General features: G+C 43.2%; 1 protein-coding gene across 1 annotated transcript in view; it reads right to left on the bottom strand.

The window, feature by feature from the left end:
- Positions 1-3,031: 3,031 nt before the first annotated feature.
- Positions 3,032-22,757, bottom strand: part of gjc2 (gap junction protein gamma 2) — a 70,877-nt gene continuing 51,151 nt past the window's right edge. Inside the window, exon 2 of the mRNA XM_056264796.1 lies at positions 3,032-4,453. Within this exon, the coding sequence (XP_056120771.1) occupies positions 3,165-4,424 (1,260 nt within the window). The 5' untranslated portion in view covers positions 4,425-4,453 and the 3' untranslated portion in view covers positions 3,032-3,164. The remainder of the gene's footprint in view (positions 4,454-22,757) is intronic.

The following is a 22,757-nucleotide window of genomic DNA, read 5'->3' as shown; positions in this document are numbered from 1 at the left end:
AAGGTCTTGCAGCTTTCAAAGTCACCTAGACAGAGAAATAATTGTGTATTCTTATATGGCTAAATTACTTGTTTTCTGAATAATAAAATCTTCAACAGCGGCCGCCGTGACTGGTCCTTCCGGAGGGAAGGAGAGGAGGGGGAGGGGAGGGGAGGAGAGGAGAGGAGGGGAGGGGAGGGGAGGAGAGGAGAGGAGGGGGGGGGGGGGGGGGGGGCTCAGTCTCGTGGGTACCCCCCTTAAATATTTAGCTAGAGCATTAATAATACATATCTCTGAAATATTGTTTTTGTGAACAGTATATACTAGAAGAAAATTACGTTTATCCGTGATTCAAAACACTCTCACAGGCAAAGAATCTTGATAAATGAATCCTACATTTATTATTGTTCTTAATAACCACAAACAAATCATCAGTACAATCGTAATTGGTAAAGGCACATTTTGGAACAGTGATTCTAAAATAAATGTTGAAGACCTGACCTACTGCATAGTACTCAAATCCATTTCCATAATATACAATAAATATTTCAGAGCTTTCAAAACTTCTTTCAAAAATCCTATTCAAGAATTATTAAGTGTGATTATTATTAAACATCAAAGTTAAAGCAGCTGCAACTGTCTTATTTCGTGATAGTTCCTTAAAAAAACAGTATATTAGTTACACCCTACACACTTCATGGCAATTCAAAACTATTGTATGTTTTGGTGAATTGGTGCAAATCTCATTCCTGCATTGTCGTACATCTGCTTACACCCCACTAAGGGTTAGGTTTATGGGTGGATATTTATACTGTTTCGTAAGAATCAAATTATACGTATTCATAAGAATTTTTCACCAATTTGCCAAAAGGTAAAGTGGATATATTTTACTCCAGACAGCTCAGAGATAAATTGTATGCATAATGGTCTTGGAAACAATAGTAAATAAATTTAATCACAAGTAATGCTGCTTTAAGTCACCTTTTTGGACACCCTAGTCCCAGAATGGCTATACCGCGTCCCTGATGAGGTGTGCATTGATGAAGATTACCTGCCCAACTTAATGCTGACATTCAGGCTTATGTATTTTTATTTGATGAATAATGTAATGACACCTCCCAATTTGACAAGGAACAAGAACAATGCAAATAATACCAGCTAATTTTTTAATAATTAAAATATATATATATATATATATCTTATTCAAAAGGAATAGTTCACCCAAAACTAAAAATTGTTGCTTACTCACCCTCATGTTGTTCCACAACTGTGTGACTTTTTCCTCTTCAATGAAACACAAAAGAAGCAGCTTTTGTACTGACTGCTCTTGTCCATGCAATTACAATAAATGGTCACATTAAGCTTCACAACAGTCGCTTATACAGCTAAAAGTGGTCCATATGACTCATGCTTTATGTTTCAAGTCTTCAGAAGTCATATGATAGTTTTGTGTGAGAGACAGAATGAAATTGAAATTGCTATTTATTGACAAACATCTTCTCCAACAACCTTTTAAGTCAAAAGTCTTTGAGTCAGTCAAACTCAAAAACAGTCAAACTTCAGACTTGTAAACTACATTGATCAATTAAAAAAACATCTGACACCAAATTGCACACTGCCACCTCATTAACATGCTACTTCACTCATGAACTGTCATAAATTCGAATGCCAAGGTTTTCAGTGAATAATGATTTAAACAGAGCTGTTGTATGGCTAGGGAAAACTTGGAATATAGCACACAATTTGGACCACTTTTATAATACTTTTAATGTGTTTTTTGAAGCATCCTTTTTGTAGCATGGAACCCTCTGTCCGCATTCACTGAAATTAAATTTTATTCTACAGAAGAAAGAAGTTAGAGTTTTGAAATGACATGAGGATAAATAAATAATGACAAATGTAAATTTTGGGGTGAACTGCACATTTAAAATACCTTCATAAGACAATTGCACAATTTATCATTGCAAACTTAATGCATCATTTTAGTGCCACATAATATGAATGCATACAGAAGCTATTAATGCACATTTATATTGTTTACATGTTTATTCAGAATGAAGAAACTGAAAAAATTGGAAATCATCATAATATTTTTTAAGATTAATTAAACGGATACTCCACCCCAAAATTTAAATTCTCTCATAATTTTGAGTTAAAGGCTCTGTTCCAAAACCTTGTCTGAAAAGGCTGCTATCTTTTAAGGCAGTATCCCATACAATGTGAAACCACTTTACATAACAACAATGTTAAAGATCACTCATCAGCACAACTCTTCATGTGATCATACAAGAAAATTGACGCTCACAATTGATTCCAATTGAGTTTGGTGTAAACAACATATATTGCTAAGCCAAAGATTTTTTTTTAAATTATAATAAAGATGTTGTAACAAGGCCAAAAATACATAGCACAGACACTTGTTGTGTGAAAATGCATTTTTTTTTATAAGATAACCATTTTAATTAATAAATTTGTATATGATGTACAGCAAGTATATTTATAGTTGAGTTTCTTGCAACTTGCATCCGCCATATTTGATCACACTTTTATTACAATGCATTCAGGGATTGCTTTATCCAAGCAATTATATTGCTTTAAGTATACGTGTGATGCTGATGTTAAATTAGGAATTGTAGGAGCATAATCTTGTTGCTTACTGACTGGAACAGCCTTGGCATCGCCAGCATGCAAATACCTTAAAACTTAGGGCTAGGTGGTCAGCTCATTTGGGTTTGGAACAGAGCCAGAGACTAATAACACTAGGAGAAGAAGAACATGTGTCTTACAGGTATGAGGACTATTTAAATGGAGTAGATACATAGGGGTTGTTCTTATATAGTTCAATTAAATCAATGATCCATTAAAGACTAAATTGTTTAACAGATTTCCAAGACGGTCAATACACGTGCATGCTTTGGAATATAGAGAAGCATAACACTTAATATATAGAGCATTAAATAAAAGCACATTAAGAATTATTCTGAAAGGGGGAATACATTAAGGCATTGTAAAGAGAGTTTTAGAAATGAATACTACCCTTCTACAATATTTATTTTTCATTTTTGTTTATTGTTCAACCTGGGGACATGATGCTCAATCATGCCCTCTCTGACTGTAGTTTCCATTTACTGGGACAAAATGTTTTCTGAGGATAATGGTTCAACTAGTCAGGTAAGAGTTTGCCATTAAATCCACACAGATGTCTTTCCATTTTTTACTATTGTCCCTGCCCTCTCAGTGCTTGCTTTAGGTCGTGCACCCTGTTTCTCCTGAGCTGTATTGACCCGGTTCTGCTCAGTCATTGTGCCACCAGATACTGGGCTGCTAGTTCTGGAAAGATGACCATTTTTTGTGTTGTATGTCTGAAATGCCATGTCAAGTTGTTCCTGTGCAACTCGTAAATGGTGGTGCAAGGTAGCCAGGTCAGATGGAATATTCTCATCAGGACTTGTGCAATGCTGTTCTGAAACAACTCTGCCCATGTTCTGGTCATGTAAGATGATACTGTTAGGAATGCGACCTGGTTTGTCAGATTTAACCACAAGGTTGTACCCTGGTGGAGAACTAGAAATGTTCCTAGAGTAAGGGTAGCCGTAAGAATTTTGTTGGCCCTGGTTTCGACGTTTACGAAGACTGTCACGGAAGGTACCAATCCCCAAGTGGAACATCTCACAAACATTGAGCAGCAGACAAAGACAGCTCACCACATACATGATGAGTAAAAAGATGGTCTTCTCAGTGGGTCGTGAAACAAAGCAGTCTACTCTGTGTGGACATGGGATCTTATTGCAGACATAAGAAGGGTTAACACGGAAGCCATAAAGGAGATACTGACCCGTGAGGAATGCCACCTCAAAGATGGCACGGGACAAAAGCTGAAGCACATACATTCTCATCAAGCCTTCTTGCATTATCCTACGGCGGCCATCATGCTTTATTGGATCTAGGCCTTTGCCCTTGTCCGTCTCTGGTTTGACCTCCTGCACATCCAAAGTGTCTTCTTCATAGATCATTGGCTCTGTATCCTCCTCCTCATCATCTACATTTCCACAGACCTCCTCTAGGTGATGTCCATTTCTCCACTGAGTGTTGCGGCTCCTCTTTTGATAAATCTGGCTTTTACGCCATTCCTCCTCCGAGGTACGGGCGATCTTATGGATGGCATAACCCAGATACATGACAGAGGGGGTGGATATCATTATTATCTGGAACACCCAGAACCGGACATGTGAGAGTGGGGCAAAGGAATCATAGCATACGTTGTCACAGCCAGGTTGCTTAGTGTTGCAGGTGAACTTTGTCTGCTCATCTGAGTAGATTGATTCACCTCCCACTGCAGTCAGAACAATCCGGAAAATGATTAAGACAGTTAGCCAAACTTTCCCCACAAACGTGGAGTGGTTGTGGATTTCCTCCAGTAGTCGAGTGAGAAAGCTCCAACTCATGTTGGTGACAGAGACTCTTTACTTATGATCTGCAGATAGGAGAAAAATAAGGAAAGTAAGTCAAAGAAAAAGTATATAAAATATATAGGGAAAATACAAATTTTTGAGACTAAACAGGCTTATTTGCCTTGACATAATATTGCTGCTTAAAGGTAACATTCTGATAAAAAAATGTCAATGATGTTGGCACAGCCGAGTCTTATTGTAAATAGGTATTAATACATAATATTTACAGGTACAAAACTTAAATTTTTGGATGTTTGTATGCTGAAAGATACACTCTCAGAAAATAAAGTACATAATTGTACCTTTAGGGGTACAATGGCTTGTCACTGGGGCTGTATACTCAAGGGTACAGATTTTGTACCCTTGGCATAGGGTACATATTTGTACCCTTGTGCCAAAACTTTTATTTCCTTTATTTCAAGGTTATTTCAAGGCTACTCAAATATAGTGATAAGTTAAAATCTACCTTAAATAATTAAGGTATCATTAAAACCTTTAAACAACAACTTTTACACAAAAAAAAATGGCTTAGCAGAGTCTGTCTCTTGATATTGTACACAGCAAAAAACTCTAGTGTTAAATATGGCTCCAGACTCAAGAGTGTTAAATTAACATTCAAGAGTGTTAAAGTTAATGAGCTCATTAAGTGATTCATTGAGTGATGATTGACCATTATTGAAGACACCTGAAGGAGAAAATCATTTTTTTAAGACACCGTTATGGTGATCAGTGTTTGCTTTAGTTGGGCCTTAATCTGTTAACATTAGATTTTGTTTGGCTGTTGTATCTGAGTTATAACTGGCAGATGAACAAAGAGAAAAGTTGATCAGGTGGTTTTGATTATGTTTTGACATAATCATAATTTGTCCTGAATCACTGAACTCATTTAGAGTCTAATCTCTGATTTAAATGTATATTGTTGATTTCAGCATCACTGTGATTCTACAGCATAAGATCCAGAATTTTCTAAATAATCTAAAGGATTTCTAAAAAGTTGTTCTGATAAAACAAAATCTTTCTTTTAGGCACACACAGACATCAAGAATCAGTGTATGAATCTCAACAATGGTGACAAAAAGAATATGCCATTAGGGAAAGGAAATTACTAAGACAATTCAGATAATAATTTATTCATACCGCAATGCATGATGGGAGCCATGAATGAGTTTTGATTGGTGGCACCCAGAATGCACTGCAACATGCTTTATTATTGTCACCATTGTTGAGATTCACAGGCTGATTATTGATATCAGTGTGTCTAAATAAAATACTATTTCAAAGTCTTCTGATCGGAACAACTTTTAAGAAATATTTTGGATTATATTGAAAACCATTTTACCGTAGAATCACAGTCTGCTGTAATCAACAAGATAGACATAACTCTCTAAATGAGATTTGTGATTCAGATCAAATTATGATTATGTCAAAACATAACCAACACCATCTGATCAACTTTTCTCTTTGTTCATCTGGCAGTTATAGCTCAGATACAGCAGCCAAACAAAATCTAATGTTAACAGCTTAAGAGTCAAGAGCCCAACTAAAGCGAACACTGATCACCATAATGGTGTCTTAAAAATTGATTTTCTCCTTCAGTGATTCTGGAATTCGGTTGAGTGCGCACAGGGGGCTTGCAGTTTCCCCGCTGTGTTGTCGCGTTTATCCCTGTGTGCTTCAGCACAATAAGAGAGCGTTTTCTTTGAAAAGAGCAACAGGGGTGAAGATCGCGTCCTTTTCAGGATGACGTTTCACCCGTGTGTTTCTGGATGCGGTCGTTTCCTGTCCGTTTCCATTTGGTGGCCACGATCACTGTTTCACGTCCCTGGGCTTAAGCATGTTGAGACTGCGTTCGTGGGTGGTTTATGTTCTCTCATGAGAGCATGACCACGTCGGCACGTTGTTCGTCTACCCTTTCTCGTAAAGGCTTGAGCCGCTCAGCGTGCCGTGTGCCGTCGAGCTGCCGGCTGACAGCGCGGGTTGTCACGGCAACCCAGTGAGCGTCATTCGGCACTCTAGATGCGCGGTCAAGACTCAAGTGCCTCAAACGAGGTGGAGTCCCTTTGCCTATTCCCCGATGTAGTTCCTTTTCTGGTGGCCACCGGAAAAGGGCTACTTTGGTTAATAGGATTGGTGATCTGAGGATTACAGTGAGCGTTCTCCGAAGAGACCACCTCCTCGGACCCCTCACTCCTCTAGCGCATCGCAAACATGCTGAGACTGTGTTCGTGGGTGGTTTATGCTCTCTTATGAGAGCATGACCACGTCGGCACGTTGTTCGTTTTGCCTTTCTCACGAGGGGTTGAGCGCTCAAGTGTGCCCTGTGCCATCAAGGTTATGGCCACGTTCACTGTTTTGCATGCCTGGCAGCTTTCGGGTGGAATTTCTGGTCCTTCTCATGAGGGACCAGCTATTTCATTCGGGGCTCCAGGGGAGGATCAGATGTCGATCGCTGCATCGGAGAGAGGGCTGTTACACTCTGGAAATGATGATGCTGAGTTCCCACTGTAATGGTGTGTGTACTCATGCTGAATCAGATTCAGACTTGACAGCCACACTTCCCGGGCTACTCTGGGGGCGCTGTGCGACGCGTAATCGCCTTGCCCCACCCCCTTGCCTGCCCGGATGTGTGTGAAAAAACTTTAGCAGTATGGAAGCATATTGGTGCCAATGTGGAAAGCCAAACATGCCAAAATCTGCAGAGCAAGTTTTTTCCTCTCTCACTACCCTTGGTGGTGGGGTGGCTTTGCTAATGGCAGACCACCTCTTCCCCACTACAAGTCTGTGTGAGGCCAAAACACGCAGTACACAAGGGTAGTTCTGAGTCGGGGTTGAGCTGTGCATTGTGACTGACCGAGAAAATGGTTTAAGTCAAAGCACTGGCCCTCGGTCAGACGATGTCCACACTGGTGGTCCAGAAGTGTCCCACGGCTAAACCTTGCAGAGGTGCGAGACATCGCCAAAGTTCGCTTTCTCGGTGCTCCTATCTCACAAGGTTTGCCTCTTTCGGCGACACTGTTGGAGACTGTGCCCTGCGGCTCTCCACAGTTCAGAAGCAGGTTGAGGAGACCAAGAGCTTGACCCGATGTGCTACCGAGTCACTCGCGCTTTCTCCTCAGTCTGTATGTCGCCAAGGGTGTCAGTCCCCTGTGGAATAGATGTCACAGCCAGCTCTACTGTGACGTCTAGCTTTCGCAGGAAGACGGCGCCACCTGTCTCAGCAGCCCTGAGACGGGCGACACAGAGTTGGAGGAAGTTGCTCTCCGGGAGATGGTGTCCTCACCTCTCCCTACCCCGGAGGAGGGCCGGTTGGAGAATCTTTGTTCATTTTCTGTTCCGCCGCTGGCTGCCCGGAGTCCAGTGGTACCCACATTTTCAATAGAGCAATTTCTTCCATCTCTGGGTCACAAGAGGTGCGGACTGCAGTGAGCGACGCTCCCATGCCTTGCCACTCCTCTCCCCCTCTTCCATCGCTCAGATGACAGTGACGCCGCCACGGCCTCGTCACTCTCGTCTCCCGCTGGGCAAGAAGGTGCGGAAACCTGGACTCGACGCCTTCGGGCCTCGCTCCTTGTTTCCCCTCCTTCCTTCGCCTCGGGGCAGCCAGCAGCCGAACGCCTCAGAGAAAGACGGGCCTTCCCTGCTGCCTGCCCCCCGGTGGAAGCAGATAGGTGTTGCCCCGCACACCCAGACCCCTCTCTCGGCCGCAGCAATGCCTCCGGAGTCCGGTCCCTGCCTTCCACCTCGCTGCCCCTCCGCGGGTACGCCGGTGGTCCGGGTCGGCTCGTTGGTACGGTCTCTCGAAGCCTGGCTAGCGCTTCCGAGGCTGTCCCGCTGGCTCATCCATACCATCCGGCTCGGCTATGCAATTCAGTTTGCCCGCTGGCCCCCAAGTACAGGGGTATCCGCTTCACCCAAGTGCGGAGTGTCGATGCCCCTGTCTTGAGGAAAGAGATCGACGCCCTGCTGGCGAAGGACGCGATCGAGCCGGTCCCTCCAGCCGAGATGAGGTCTGGGTTTACAGCCCTTACTTCATTGTACCCAAGAAAAGCGGTGGGTTACGGCCAATCCTGGACCTGCGTGTTTTGATGTCTCTTGTCTCTTGACGTGTACTTCATGTCTCGATTCTTCCTCGACACAGACCATTTCTTCGGTTTACGTTCGAGGGTCGGGCATATCAGTACAGATCCTACACTTCGGCTTGGCCCTGTCGCCTCGTGTCTTCACGAAAGTCGTGGAGGAGGCCATTGTTCCCATGAGAGAACATGGCGTTCGCATTCTCAACTATCTCGACGACTGGCTTATAATAGCTCACTCGCAAGATCTGTTGTGCTTCAGTACCTCAGCCGTTCGGGGCTTCAGGTCAACTGGGACAAGAGCAAACTCTGCCCCATGCAGAGGATCTCTTATCTCAGTATGGAGTTGGACTCGGTCGGTCAGACTGCGCGCCTCACAGAGGAGCGCGTCCAGTCAGTGCTCAACTGCCTCAAGCCTTTTCAAGGCAGGTCAGCGGTCCCACTGAAACAGTTTCAGAGGCTCCTGGGGCATATGGCAGCCGCAGCCGCAGTAATGCCGCTCGGCCTGCTGCATATGAGACCGCTTCAGCGCTGGCTTCACGATCGAGTCCCGAGATGGGCGTGGCAGAGCGGCACGTTCCGGGTCAGCATTACCCCGCACTGTCACCATCCCCAGGCGGTTCAGCTGATATGGGGAATCTTCGGAGCCGCTCAGATAGATCTGTTTGCCTCTCCGGACACTACCCATTGCCAGTTGTTTTATTCCCTGACCGGAGGATCCCTCGGCACGGATGCACTGGTGCACAGCTGGCCCCAGGGCCTTCGCAAATATGCGTTTCCCCCAGTGAGCCTTCTCGCACAGACACTGTGCAAAGTCAGGGAGGACGAGGAGCAGGCCTTGCTAGTTGCGCCGTACTGGCCCAACCAGACCTGGTTCCCAGAACTTATGCTCCTCGTGACAGCACCTCCATGGCCCATTCCTCTGAGGAAGGACCTGCTTTCTCAGAGACGGGGCACTCTATGGCACCCGCGTCCAGACCTCTGTAGACTCCATGTCTGGTCCCTGGACGGGACGCGGAGGTTCTAGGTGGCCTACCACAGGCTGTGGTAGACACCATCACTTCCGCTAGAGCCCCCTCTACGAGGCGCCTCTATGCGTTGAAGTGGAACCTGTTCGTCAATTGGTGTTCTTCCCGCCGGGAAGACCCCCAAACTTGCCCGATCAGAGTCGTGCTTTCCTTCCTGCATGATGGGTTGGAGCGAAGGCTGTCTCCCTCCACCCTCAAAGTGTATGTTGCCGCAATAGACGCTCATCACGATGCAGTAGAAGGTAAGTCATTAGGAAAGCACGACCTGGTCATCAGATTCCTTAAGGGTGCTAGGAGGCAAAATCCGCCTCGTAATCTGCACCCCCTACCATCTTGGGACTTAACTCTAATGCTCAGAGCACTCCAGAGGCCCCCTTTTGAGCCCTTACCGATGGTTGAGTTAAATGTCCTGTCTATGAAGACAGCTCTCCTGTTGGCTTTGGCTTCTTTTAAGAGGGTAGGGGATCTGCAGGCATTTTCGGTCGACGAATCGTGCCTGGAGTTCGGACCGGGTCTTTCTCACGTTGTTCTGAGACCCCGGTTCGGATATGTGCCCAAGGTTCCTTCCACTCCGTTCCTACCACTCCGTTCCTACCACTCCGCATGCTTTTCTTTTTAGGCTGGTTTGTTCAAAAGCATCAGATTATTCATACAGAGTTAAAGCTAACATATATCTCAGCATTTTAAGCTACTTGAAACTGCTAAAGGTGTTTCTGCGACGTTGATTCCCATCTATGAATTGTTGAGCAATCATCTCCCTATCTATACTGTCCAGTTTGTCACCGTGGATGTGACACACAGTAACACTGTTTAGACGAGACTGTGTCATTGTGCTTCGGAACCAGGTTTTTAATCTTCGAAGACAGCTGAAGCTTCTTTCAGCCTCTGCTGAAAAAACAGGGCAAACAAGGAGGAGCAACCTTTCAAGTGTTTCCACTTGGTCAAAGAGTTGGCGGACTTCTGGCAACATATTCTGAAGAGTGTTTGCAGCCTCAGTAGTTGACTGATAATTATACTTGGACTTGAATATTGCTAATTGCACCCTCAGTGAACCCCAGTGCTAGCCTGGATGCCAGCTGATTCCCGCCCACAACATTTTTTGGTCGGGAAGTTCAGTCTGGACTCGATCCATTGAGGAGTAATTATGATCGGTTCAGAATTAGTTGGGCCAATCAAATTGCCAGTGCGGGCTTTATACGATGATGGACAGATGATCTGCAGTTACGTAATCATCACGTTATCAAAGAGCGCTTGGGTTGAACTGGTTTCCCTCAAAGATGACTGCAGCTGGAGAATTGAGATGTATAGATTCCGCTATTGCGTCTGTTGTAAAAGAAATCGACAGCGCATTCATTTTAAAAGACGAACTGCAATCAAGGCATTTGTCCATCGGAAAGATGTGTTTGCCGTCTTTCCTACGGGATTCGGCAAAAGTTTATTTTATCAGCTGGCTTCGATGGTCGCTAAGAAGATGGGACGCAATGAAAACCCTGTGGTCGTTGTGGTTTCTCCTTTGGTCACACTCATGGAGGACCAAGTAAAAGAAGCAACACTCATTATTTTACTACTTCTTCCAGCGTGCGTTTAGTTGAGTTCTGTTGACAACTTTGCGTTGCTCATAAAAAAAACACTTACTGCGTTGCTCTGATTGGTTGTAGATCTATCCAATTGAGTGCAGAGTTTTTTTTTTTTCCTGGTTCGGTTAAGACACGCCTCATAGTCAAAGCCCTATTGAACAGTATCAGACTCACATTCTGACTAGAATATGAGTATGACGAAGTCAGGCTACCCCAGTGCAATTCTGGATATTGTTCCAACAGACCACCATCAGACTCTCCTGTCAACAGTACCTTTTCAATAGAACTGATCATAAGCAGCCCCTCTTGCTCAAATCTTTCTTGAAACTGCATATTGACAACATCCAAGACCTTGAAAAATTCTGTCCCGAAGTAGTCTGGTGAGGAACTAGGTACAACCCTGACCAGACAGGAGTTTCTGAGGCTTCCGTGCATGGGGCATTTCAATTGGAGACAGATTTAGGGAGTTACACATTTGTGTTGCTTTGTTGTAGACACTTTGGAATGATTCCTCTGTTCTCTTTTTTGCAACTGTGTACTTCACACAGTTGACAGCAGCTAGCATTCCATCTACTGTCTGAGTGCGGCTGTGAAGAGAAGCATTGAGACACTCCAGCTCTTCTGTCACTTGCTGGCCGGGGACACACTGGCTGCGTGGCGTGAGCGTGGCGTTTCTGTTGCGTGTCAGCTGCGTGGCGGCTGCGTCACGTTTCCTTTTTTTTTGCACACCAGAAACGTGTCTGACGCGGCGCTGCTGCTGCTAGGTGACGTACAGGGAGGACGTATTGTGGAAGCCCTATACTTTATGTTAAGCATAAATATAAAGCCTACTGATAAAGACACTGTCAGCAGTATTGACAGCAAAATAGACTACATAATATTTCGTTCTGTATTGACAGGTGCAATATTTGAAAATTTATCATTATTTATTTTTAAATTATATCTGAATTTATGTAAAAACCTAGACTTTCAACCATCAAAATGTAATTTATTAATATTTATTAATAATTTATTAATATCAGCTGCCACGCAGCTGAGACGCTTTCGCCACGCAGCCAGTGTGTCTCCAGCCTTAGGCAAGTAAAAGGCCAAGCAAAACATTGCCTTTTTGAAATCTATCAAACAAACCATTTGCCCTGCAAGCTGACTCTGAATGACCACACACCATTTCCTCTAGAGCAAGTAACATCGGCTGATACTGGTTTAGAACAGCACAGATGGCACAGGTGCGCACTGTCCACCTTGTAGGACACAAAGGTCTGATGGCTTTGACAGATCCCCTCTCTGATTTTGAAATATCCTGGAAAATTGACTTCATTTTCACAGATTGGCCAAACAAAACACCCACTTCATGAACCCACTGCAAAGAGTCACGGATAACAGGAGATGCTGTACAAGCATGCTGTGTAATTAAATTTACACAGTGTGGACCAAAGTGGACATATAATGCAAGTGGCTGACTCTCTTTGATGATGGCCTGTGCCCCAGAATACTTTCCTGCCATGTTCGCAGAACCATCATAAGCCTGTCCTCTCAGCCCAGTGAGGGATAAGTTAAAGGGGTGGTTCAGAAATTTGGAAATCGGGCCTCATTTCCAAGTTAGCCTTAGTGTAGATCTATCTATCTATCTATCTATCTATCTATCTATCTATCTATCTATCTATCTATCTATCTATCTATCTATCTATCTATCTATCTATCTATCTGTCTGTCTGTCTTACTAAACTAAAACTTTCAAACTTTCTGTTTAGGCTCTTTCAAGACAATTTAAAGTTTGTCTACAAACTTTTTTATCTACTTGTAAAGTGTTACCAAATTATATATGGTAAACATCATGTACACATGTTACAATGCTGCCTGATTCAAGCAGATATAGTGGCTGTTAATGCATGAAAATCCAAATTCAGCATTAATATAGCTTTGATAACATATCTGTGAAAAGACAGCAGTTTCTCCCTGCAGTCGGAGGGATTACGGATTACGCTGCATCTAAGCATATTATTTTATGATTCAAAACTGCTTTTATTAAAACCAAGCTGCTAAAACAACTTGTTTTCCCCTTTCTGGCTTTTATTACATCATAGAGATGAATATATCAGCTCAGTGGAAAGGCCAGAAATTTTAAAATGAGTGGACCATGGTGAAATAGGTCAAATGGTCAAATGGTCAAATGGTCAAATGCCAACTCTCAAATTATATCATTTTACAATACATGGGATCAAAATAATTTGACAATTAAGATTAGTTAATGCAATTTATTGTCAGCTCCACTTAAACAAACTCCATTCAAAAATAAAACAAACAATGAGCAGAATAAGAACAATAAACAAAGGAAAATAATCATAGCGTGTATATTGGAAGGCCTTCCCCTGGCAATGGACTTGAGACTAGCATTGAATTTTCTCACTCAAACCACTGCCTGCTGCTGCTTCTGATTGCTATAGAGGGTAAAGCTGCTCATAACTGCTGGTATAGGATCATTTATCTCCGTAATGATAGCATATTGGCAATTTGGCAATTGATCCAGTGCTCTGCAGAGCATCAAAGGTTTCTATTTACAACGGATTTTTGAGCAATGTAGCCAATCACAGACATATGTGTTGATTTCTTGAACCGCTCAAAGCCAGAGTTTTTGTCCAGTGCTGCGTTCTGCACGCTAGCAAATCCTCTCATTATAACAAAGTGTAGACATTGTTTAAATTAGAGATTAAGTGTAAACTAGGGCTGCCCCTGACTAAAGATTTGTTTTAGTCGACTATCAGTCATTCATTTAAGCCATTAGTCGACTAATCACACGTTTATATTAATTTAATTACTTAAATATATACTGAGGAGAATACTAAACCATAATGAGAATTTAATAAGAAAGTAATATAGCCTATTCCGCGCTCATGCGCATGCATAAAGCTTGATGCAAAGCACCAGCAAAAGAATGTTGTTCCAACCCCCTAAGACTTTCGTTCATCTTCGGAACACAAATTAAGATATTTTTGATGAAATCTGAGAGCTGTCTCACTCCTTCATAGGCTGCTTAGTAATTGCATCTACTGGCCCAGAAAGTAAGTAAAGACATCGTTAAAATAGTCCAAGTGACTACAGTGGCTCAACCTTAAGTTTATCAAGCGACAAGAATACTTCTTGTGTAATTCATTTTCTTCCGTGTGGGCCTCTGACGTGAGTTCATGAGAGCCGGCAGATGCTACTAAGCAGCCTATGAAGGAGTGAGACAGCTCGCAGATTTCATCAAAAATATCTTAATTTGTGTTTCGAAGATGAACGAAACTCTTACGGGGTTGGAACAACAATTACTGACAGTAATTACTGACGGAATTTTTATTTTTTGGTGAACTAACCCTTTATGCTTTATTTACAACACTGTTCCAGAACAGTACAACAAAAATTTTCGACTGTGTGCTGCGCATTTTTCGGAGGACTGTTTCCACAACCTGGGAGAGTACAAGGCCGGTGTTGTGCACAAAGGCTGATTCTAAAAAGTGGGGCAATTCCATCTTTGCAAGTACAGTCTGGTGCTTCTGACTCACAGACACAGCCTGCAAGTATGTTTTCATATTTTAAGAATTTGCTACTGACTATTCAAACGCGAGTTTTGAGCAGTATAGAGTAGCGCCTGCTTGTCGTTTCTACTATCACAAATGCAGACATAGTTTTATGTTTACATAGTGTTCTCACACCCGTAGCACGGTGAAACATGTAAAAAGACATTATAAGTCATTATAATCAGTAATTATGTCCCCAATGAAATAAAACCTTACCGGATAAGTTCTGGTCCAGTCGCGCTGGCAAAGTTGATCAATCAGCTTGGTCATCTGCATTTTCCAGATCAGATTCGGGCTCGAATTGATAAGGTAGTACTGACATTATCACCTGTGATTATTGCTTTGGGAGCTGATGTTCCAAATATGGTAAGGGGCGTGGCATTTCCGTCACACGCCAAAGGTTTTTGGGCCAATCACAATACACTGGATTGTTGGCCAATCATTGCACACCACGCTTTTCAGAACGATGAGCTTCGTAAAAAAGTTTCAGAAAGGTGGGGCATAAAGGAGCAACAATAATGTACAGTGTGTGTAAACTAGTAACTTTTTTTTAACCTAAACTGCGTAAACACATTGCATTAAACCAAATACACAAAATAAGGTTTTTTTTAGAACCATCATATGACCCCTTCAAAGCAGTCACCCATCACTTTACCTTCATCTGGTCTTGTTGTTCACAACTGCTGATCAACTCACCTGGCTACTTACCTGCTCTATTCAACCTTCTGAGAATTCCCAACCGTCATCACCCATCTTCATACTTCGGTAATTCTTTCTAAGAACTTCCGTGAACCACCTGCAACCATACAGAGACAGTTACTACTCAGCTAAGTTCAATCTGATCATCAATCCTGTTGCTTCTCACCTGAGACACCTGCTTGCATTCTGCATTATTAATAAACCATCTGTGTGAACGGTATCACCCATGTTGTCTCCTTTTGTGCTCTAACAGACCGACATGCAGCGTGGTGCAGAAGCGAGCGAGTAACATCAGCAGGATCCGTATGCTGAACTGGCAAACGCTGTCCGTCAGTCACTGTTGCCATCAGCCATTATGACTTTTTCATTTGCCTCTGCCAGTCCCATGGCCCGACCAGCAACCTACTCTGGCGAGGAGGAGGATTGCAGTGTATTTTTACTGCAGTGTTCACTCTTCTTCGAAATGCAGCCACAGCTGTTTCCCACGGAGAAAGGGAGAATCCTTTACCTCATCTCTTCTCTTTCCGGGTATGCATTGCAGTGGGCACAATCAATTTGGGAATCCAATAGACCAGCAACTAGTTCGCAGATGGCCTTCACGAATAATTTTAAAGAGGTATTCAGTCCCACCGCTTCTTCATTATCAGTGCATGATTAACTCTTCCGTATGCGACAAGGATAGAGCATCCGTGAGTGATTATGCCCTCAGATTCCGGACTCTAGTGGCTGTTAGCGGCTGGAATGAGACTGCATTACTCCTGAATCTTGAATCCTAACATCTGCCAACAGATGGCCATCTACGACGATGTTATTGGATTAGAGAGCTTTATTCAGCAGTCTATCCACATCTCCCAGCGCCTCACTGCATGCATGTTGGACACACCCATCTTGCAACCTCCTGCCAAAACATCTGTCGCCCTTCTAGCACAAGAACCAATGCAAATAGACACTCCCTTTCCATCTTTCCCGTGTGGAGCATCAGCAACGTATACAAAATAGGCTGTGCCTATATTGTGGGAGTGAAGTACATGTACTTCCCAACTGTCCAGTATGACCACCACACCCAGTGGTGAGTACAATTTATCTGCCTCCTCTCATAGGATTGCTGGGACGTACTACTGTTATAGTAATGACTTCTACACATTCTGTTTCAGCGCAAGCTCTCATAGATGAAGGATCTGCTAGAAATTTAATCTCACTCAATCTCCTTCAAAAACTCAGTCTTAAAGAAAACCATGCTTACACCAGCTGAATCTGCACTCCATCCTCGGAACACCGCTGGGCCGTGGCTACATCAAACACTGCACCCCACAGTGACGCTCCGCATCGTTTGTCTGCATGAGGAGCATATTTCATTTCTGGTGCTGTACCGACATCATCAGGGGTGAACTGGAATACAGGGGAAATATTGAGATAGAGTGAGTATTGTCACGATAACTGTCTATCTTCTGTCGGAAATCTTCCTCACGACCACAACGACGAACCAAACCCTCATCTGCCCAGGACGTTGCACTCAACTCCAACTCCATCCAGAGCCCTGAGATGAACATCAAACCTGAGTACAGGGTGTTCCAAGATGTGTTCAGCAAGCAGTTGGCTACTGAGTTACCACCTCATTGACCATGGGACTGCACTATTGACCTGCTACCTGGGGAAACCTTACTAAAGGGTCAAATCTAGCCGCTGTCCATCCCGAAGCAGAAGGAATACATAGAGGAGGCACTGAAGCAGAAGTTCATCCAACCATCAACATTCCCTGCCACTTCGAGCTTCGTGAGCAAAAAGGATGGAGGCTTGAAGCTGTGCATTGTTTACCGTACCCTGAACACTCAGACAATCAAATTTCGGTATTCACTTCCTCTGGTCCCAGGCGCCTTGAAGCAGTTGCAGGGAGCACCAACCTGGACCTGAGGAGTCCTTATAACCTCATTCGAATACGTGAGGGTGATGAGTGGAAAACCGCTTTCATAACACCAGTGGGCCACTACGAATATCTCATTATGCCATGTGGGATGTCCAACTCACCCTCCGTATTCCAGGCATTCATGAATGAGGTGTTCCGGGAGTTCCTCCAACGCTTTGTCATCATCTATGTCGACGGCATCCTCATGTACTCCCGGAAACATGCCAAACATTGCTTACACCTGAAACAGGTCCTCCAGAAGCTGAGAGAACATCACCTCTATCTGAAACTAGAGAAGTGTGAGTTTCACTGCAACACCATCCATTTTCTGGGGTATGTCATCAACAAACAATATACTGTATTGCAAATAGACAATAGCTGGTCGGAGCTAACTATCAGTTCAAGGAAATTACGGATCATCAAAACCTGGAGTATCTCCGTGAAGCCAAATGGATGAACCCGCGGCAAACTTCATAAAAAGCGGGCTCGCTGGGCGCTATTCAGAAAGTAAGAACCTGAAGGCTGATGCTCTTACACACCTGTATCATCCAGAGCAGGACCTCTCTCCACTTGAGTCTTGAGTCTCCAGCCATTGTTGTAAGTCCCATCTAGTGGTCAGTAGACGACCAAATTACCGAAGCCTTACGTTCTGAAATAGCTCCACAGGGAGGTCCAGAGGGATGAGTCTACATACCATGGACTCAGTTCATACATCTCTGGGCTCTGTACACCCAGGCAGCCTGCAAACCCACTCACTCCTCTGTAATAAGTACTGGTGGCCTGGCATGACCCAGGAGGTCTCCCGATACGTTAAAGCCTGTTCAAGTCAGCGTCATCTCCAAAACTCCCCGTCATCTGCCGGAAGGTAAACTGTTTCCCTTGCCCATTCCTAATCGACCATGGTCACACATCAGAATAGATTTTGACACCAACCTACCACCCTCAAATTCCAACATCTGCATTTTAGTAGTGGTAAAACGATAGTCAAAATCCTGCAAGTTAATACCACTAAGAGGTCTACCTTCTGCACAGAATCCCTATTCCACCATGTCTTTCGTTATTTCGGATTGCCAGAGGATATTGTTTTCGACCGGTTGCCTCAGCTTATATCCCGAGTCTGGCGATCCTTCTTCCAGCTACTGGGGATCTCCGTTAGCCTATCATCCCCAAACCAACCGCCAGACTGAACGTAAGATCCAGGAGATCGGGAGATTCCTGTGGTCCTATTGCCACTATCACCAGCATGACTGGAGTTGTTTCCATACCTAGGCCGAGTATACACAAAACTCCCTCTGTCAAACCACCACCGGATTAACATCATTCCAGTGGATACTCTGTTACCAACCTCCCCTGTTTTCCTGGTCAGGGGAACCATCAGATGTCCCAGCCGTAGACTTGTAGTCGAGACCGCCTAAACCGAGACCAAGACACTACCAAGACCAGATGGTATCGAGACCAAGACAAGACCAAGACCAAGACCAAGACAGACCAAGTCGAGACCAAGACCAAGTCGAGACTAAGACCGAGACCAAGTCGAGACCGGAGGGGAAAAAAACATTAGTGTTGAAGCTAAGCAATAACTTGTCAAATGTTGTTTTGCATTTGCCTGCCTATCTCTGCTGATTTCGAAGTCTCCAAATGAATCCATTCTGCAACTTTTAAATACATAATTATATTTTTAAAAACGAAATTATAGGCTTAAGTGCAGGATCCGAAAGTTGGTCGTTTTTGCACTGTCTTCACTCGGACGCGCGCTTCAATCCGTTGCGGATATCGTCGTGGATATTGTAGTATTGTATTGCTCAATCCCCTGACCACTATGTCGGTCTGAGACAGCGAGACCTAGACAAGACCGAGAGGTCCGAGACCAAGACAAGACCGAGACCAAAGACCGTCAAGGCCGTGACAAGACCGAGACCACGTAAAAGTGGTCTCGAGACCGGTCTCGAGACATACATCACTACCCAGCCGTCAACTACTGGTTTCAAAAGATCGAGAGGGTCTGGGATTCAGCTCATATCCATCTCCAACAAGCAGTACGAAGACATAAGAGCCAGTCACAGAGTCAGCACCATAGACAACACCAGACCTCTCAGCTCCACCCATTCTCTCATCATCACCGGACTTCTAACTCAACACACCTGTGCCCCTCACAGTATTTAAGCAGTCACCTATTACTTCACCTTTGTCTAGTCTTGTTGTTCACAACCGCTGATCAACTCACCTGGCTACTAACCTGCTCTATTCAACTTTCTGAGAATTCCCGACCGTCATCATCAGTCTTCATCCTTCGGCAATCCTTACAAGAACATCCGTGACCCACCTGCAACCATACAGAGACCGTTACTACTCAGCTAAGTTCATTCTGATCATCCATCCTGTTGCTTCTCGCCACTTGCATTCTGCATTATTAATAAACCATGTGAATGGAATCACCCATGTTGTATCCTTTTGGGCTCTAACAGACCGACATGCAGCGTGGTGCAGAAGCGAGCGAGTAACATCAGCAGGATCCGTATGCTGAACTGGCAAACGGTGTCCGTCAGTCACTGTTGCCATTAGCCATTATGACTTCTTCATTTGCCTCTGCCAGTCCCATGGCCTGAACAGCAACCTACTCTGGCGAGTGATGTTGTTGAGGTCTCTTCTGAAACTTTAGAGGAGACAAATGTGAGCGATCCAGTTTCTTTAGCTAAGGAGAAAAATCTGAGCATAGTCTGTGATGTTGTAGAGATCTCTTCTAAACTTTAGAGAAGAAAAATGTGAGCCCACCTGTGTCTTTAGGTTAGTGATGATGAAATCTCTTCTGAAACTTTAGAGGAAACAAATGAGCAACCAGTGTCTCTAGGTAAAGAGAAAAATCTGAGCACAGTCTGTGATGTTGTAGAGATCTCTTCTAAAACTTTAAAGGAGACCATTGTGAGAATGTTAGAGTTTTGTCTCAGGAGACAAGTGTGAGAAGCAAGCAAAAGTTTCCATTTGATGTTAAAGTAACCTCATATTTGTCTAGGAGAAACGTTTGAGATGTTAAAGAGATCTCATTTTTATTTTTATTTTCTCAGGGTGGGGGGTTGAAATACAGATGTTGTCTTTTTACAACATGAAAATGTGTAGCCGCTGCGCTGGACTACTGCATCTTATGAGGTAGCGGCAGAAACGTAGGAGGGTGGTATGCGTGGCTTTATTCCACGCTGTCATTTCCGAGGTTTCAAAACGTCTCAGTTATATTGTTATTTCCTGCTCGTCCGGCACTTTGCAACAACACAAACTTGTTTCTGCAATGACTTTCAGCATGTTTCCTATAACAACGTCTGAAGTTTACGTTTTACATGGCATGATAAAGTCACATAAACCACGTGAAATCTGATCAAGATTTGAGAGATTTGAATAGGATTTCAAACCACATAAGAATGTAGCTCGAACCGGATTAGTTAACATCACATTTCATGTGTTTTTTTGCCGTTCACACTTGCTAAAAATGATCATATGCATAAAAACCGGATTTGGACCAACAGTCTGAACGTACCCTATGTTTTTGTTGTGAGCACATTGTCGGGGTGTTTGTTCCCTCACTGTATGCTCTTGTTTTGTTTTGTTTGTATCTTTATTTATACAGCGTATTATACAGTACAGATTGTTTCAAAGCAGTGATAAACATGAAACATGAAAACAGAATTTAATTCTGCTGTAACAACTCTAAATTGACAGTTTCATTGTTCAGCTGAAAAAAAAGTTTGGTGTCCATTCAGTTCAGTTTAATGACTGTGTAAAGTTCATCAATTATGAAATTAGTTAAATTCAGCTATAAAGCAGCTCTGCAGAAAACAGCGATGTCATCATCCAACTCAGTTCAGTTCTCATCTGATAGTGTCAGAGCAGACATATCAGTAATACCGCTGAATATTAAAGGTGGGGTAAGCTATATTTCTAAAATGCTGTTGGACGTCGTATTTGAAATCAACTCAAACAAACACACCCCTCTCTTCAATGCTCCGCCTCCAAAACTCAGCCTTCAATCCTAATCGCCCTGCTCCGAGTCACAAAACACTGTATTCTCTAGCAGTTGTCAGCGCAACTCTTACTAGCTGGCCTCCGTTACGCACACAATTCAAGAGTGGATGTCTGTTTATCATAGCAGAAGCGCAACAAAATAATGCTTCACAAAAAATAAAGCGCAGATAATGAACGAATGACAAGAAAGCACAAAAAAATTAATGTACAATAAACATAATTGCAAACAAAAGTTTGTTGTTAGTTGCCAACAGCACAGCAGCTCCAGACAAATAATGAGACTCAATCCCAGTGTTACTCACGTGTGGAGCGAATCAAAGAAACGTCCGTGTCTGTTTTTTACGCCTTCCCGCTTAGCGCTCTCCAGCGCTGGAAAGCTATTTGCTGATCATAACCCTTCATTTTCCATTGATATTCTAATGCTGATTGGCTACACACATTTGTTGTTGTTGTTCGTATGTCAGTCCGACTAACTTCCAAACAGCGTTTTTCAAATAACGCTTAACCCACCTTTAAGTGTCCCTAACAAAGCAAGCCAAAGGCGACAGTAGCATGCAGCCACTGTTGTATGTTTATTTTGTTGTTAAGAGGTAAGAATGCAGCACATATTTGCATATTCGTCTAAACACTCTCATCAGTGTGGATGTCAGGATGTTTGTTAACAGTATAGTGCTGCTAAGGTATTTCAAATTTCTTTTTATCCATAGACAAAGAACGAAAAAGAACTTTGCAATGAGTATATGGCAAAAATTATCTTCGGGGGATTCCCAAGATATAGAGCTGAAACAGACATCTCTTTTGAGACCTCTTTTTGACCACTTCATTGAACATCAGTTACGTGCGGTGTGGGTAGGCAAACTAGGCACTGCCTACCCTGCCAAAATTCAAAAATAAAAATGTTTATGAAATAATAAACTTGTATTTGTATTTTTACTGTTTATTCTTGTGATTTATATAATATGCAATATGGGTGTTATTCCAATTGTTTAGACGTTATGATGGCAAATGTAGCAGTTACGCATAATCAAATAAAAAACAAATGGTAGAATAAGCAGTGCTTTTACGGTCCATTCATTGCAGACGACAAGCGAAAAACCCATGTTGCGCATGCGCACTTCGGTCCTGTATTCTTTAACATGTACGGACCAATTAAAATCGAGATATTACTGGACACATTTGCGTAGCTAACGTCATTACACCACAGCTAGCCTATGCCTAATCCCCGCCAAATTCAAAGTCAAAATGACAGCGCCCGTTGTAACACTTGCTTTTAATGCTACACAATTAAGGGACCAGAGACTTTCTCATTTCAATGAGCCAAGTGTATTTACAACACAGAACAACATACAGTCAGTAACTTGTAATGTACATATAGTCACTCATTTGCAAGGAAAATGTCGGACAGTTCAGTCTTTTGTAGCAGTGTCTTTGGTTACTCAAAATTCAGCCTTAAGTGAAGAAGTAAAATGAAACAGTACT

The sequence above is a fragment of the Rhinichthys klamathensis genome, unplaced genomic scaffold (assembly GCF_029890125.1).
Source record: "Rhinichthys klamathensis goyatoka isolate OS25496 unplaced genomic scaffold, OSU_Roscu_1.1 h1tg000011l_1, whole genome shotgun sequence".
Classification (NCBI taxonomy): Eukaryota; Metazoa; Chordata; class Actinopteri; order Cypriniformes; family Leuciscidae; genus Rhinichthys; species Rhinichthys klamathensis.
Note: the sequence above shows the minus strand (reverse complement) of the source record. Positions and strands in the feature narration are given on the sequence as shown.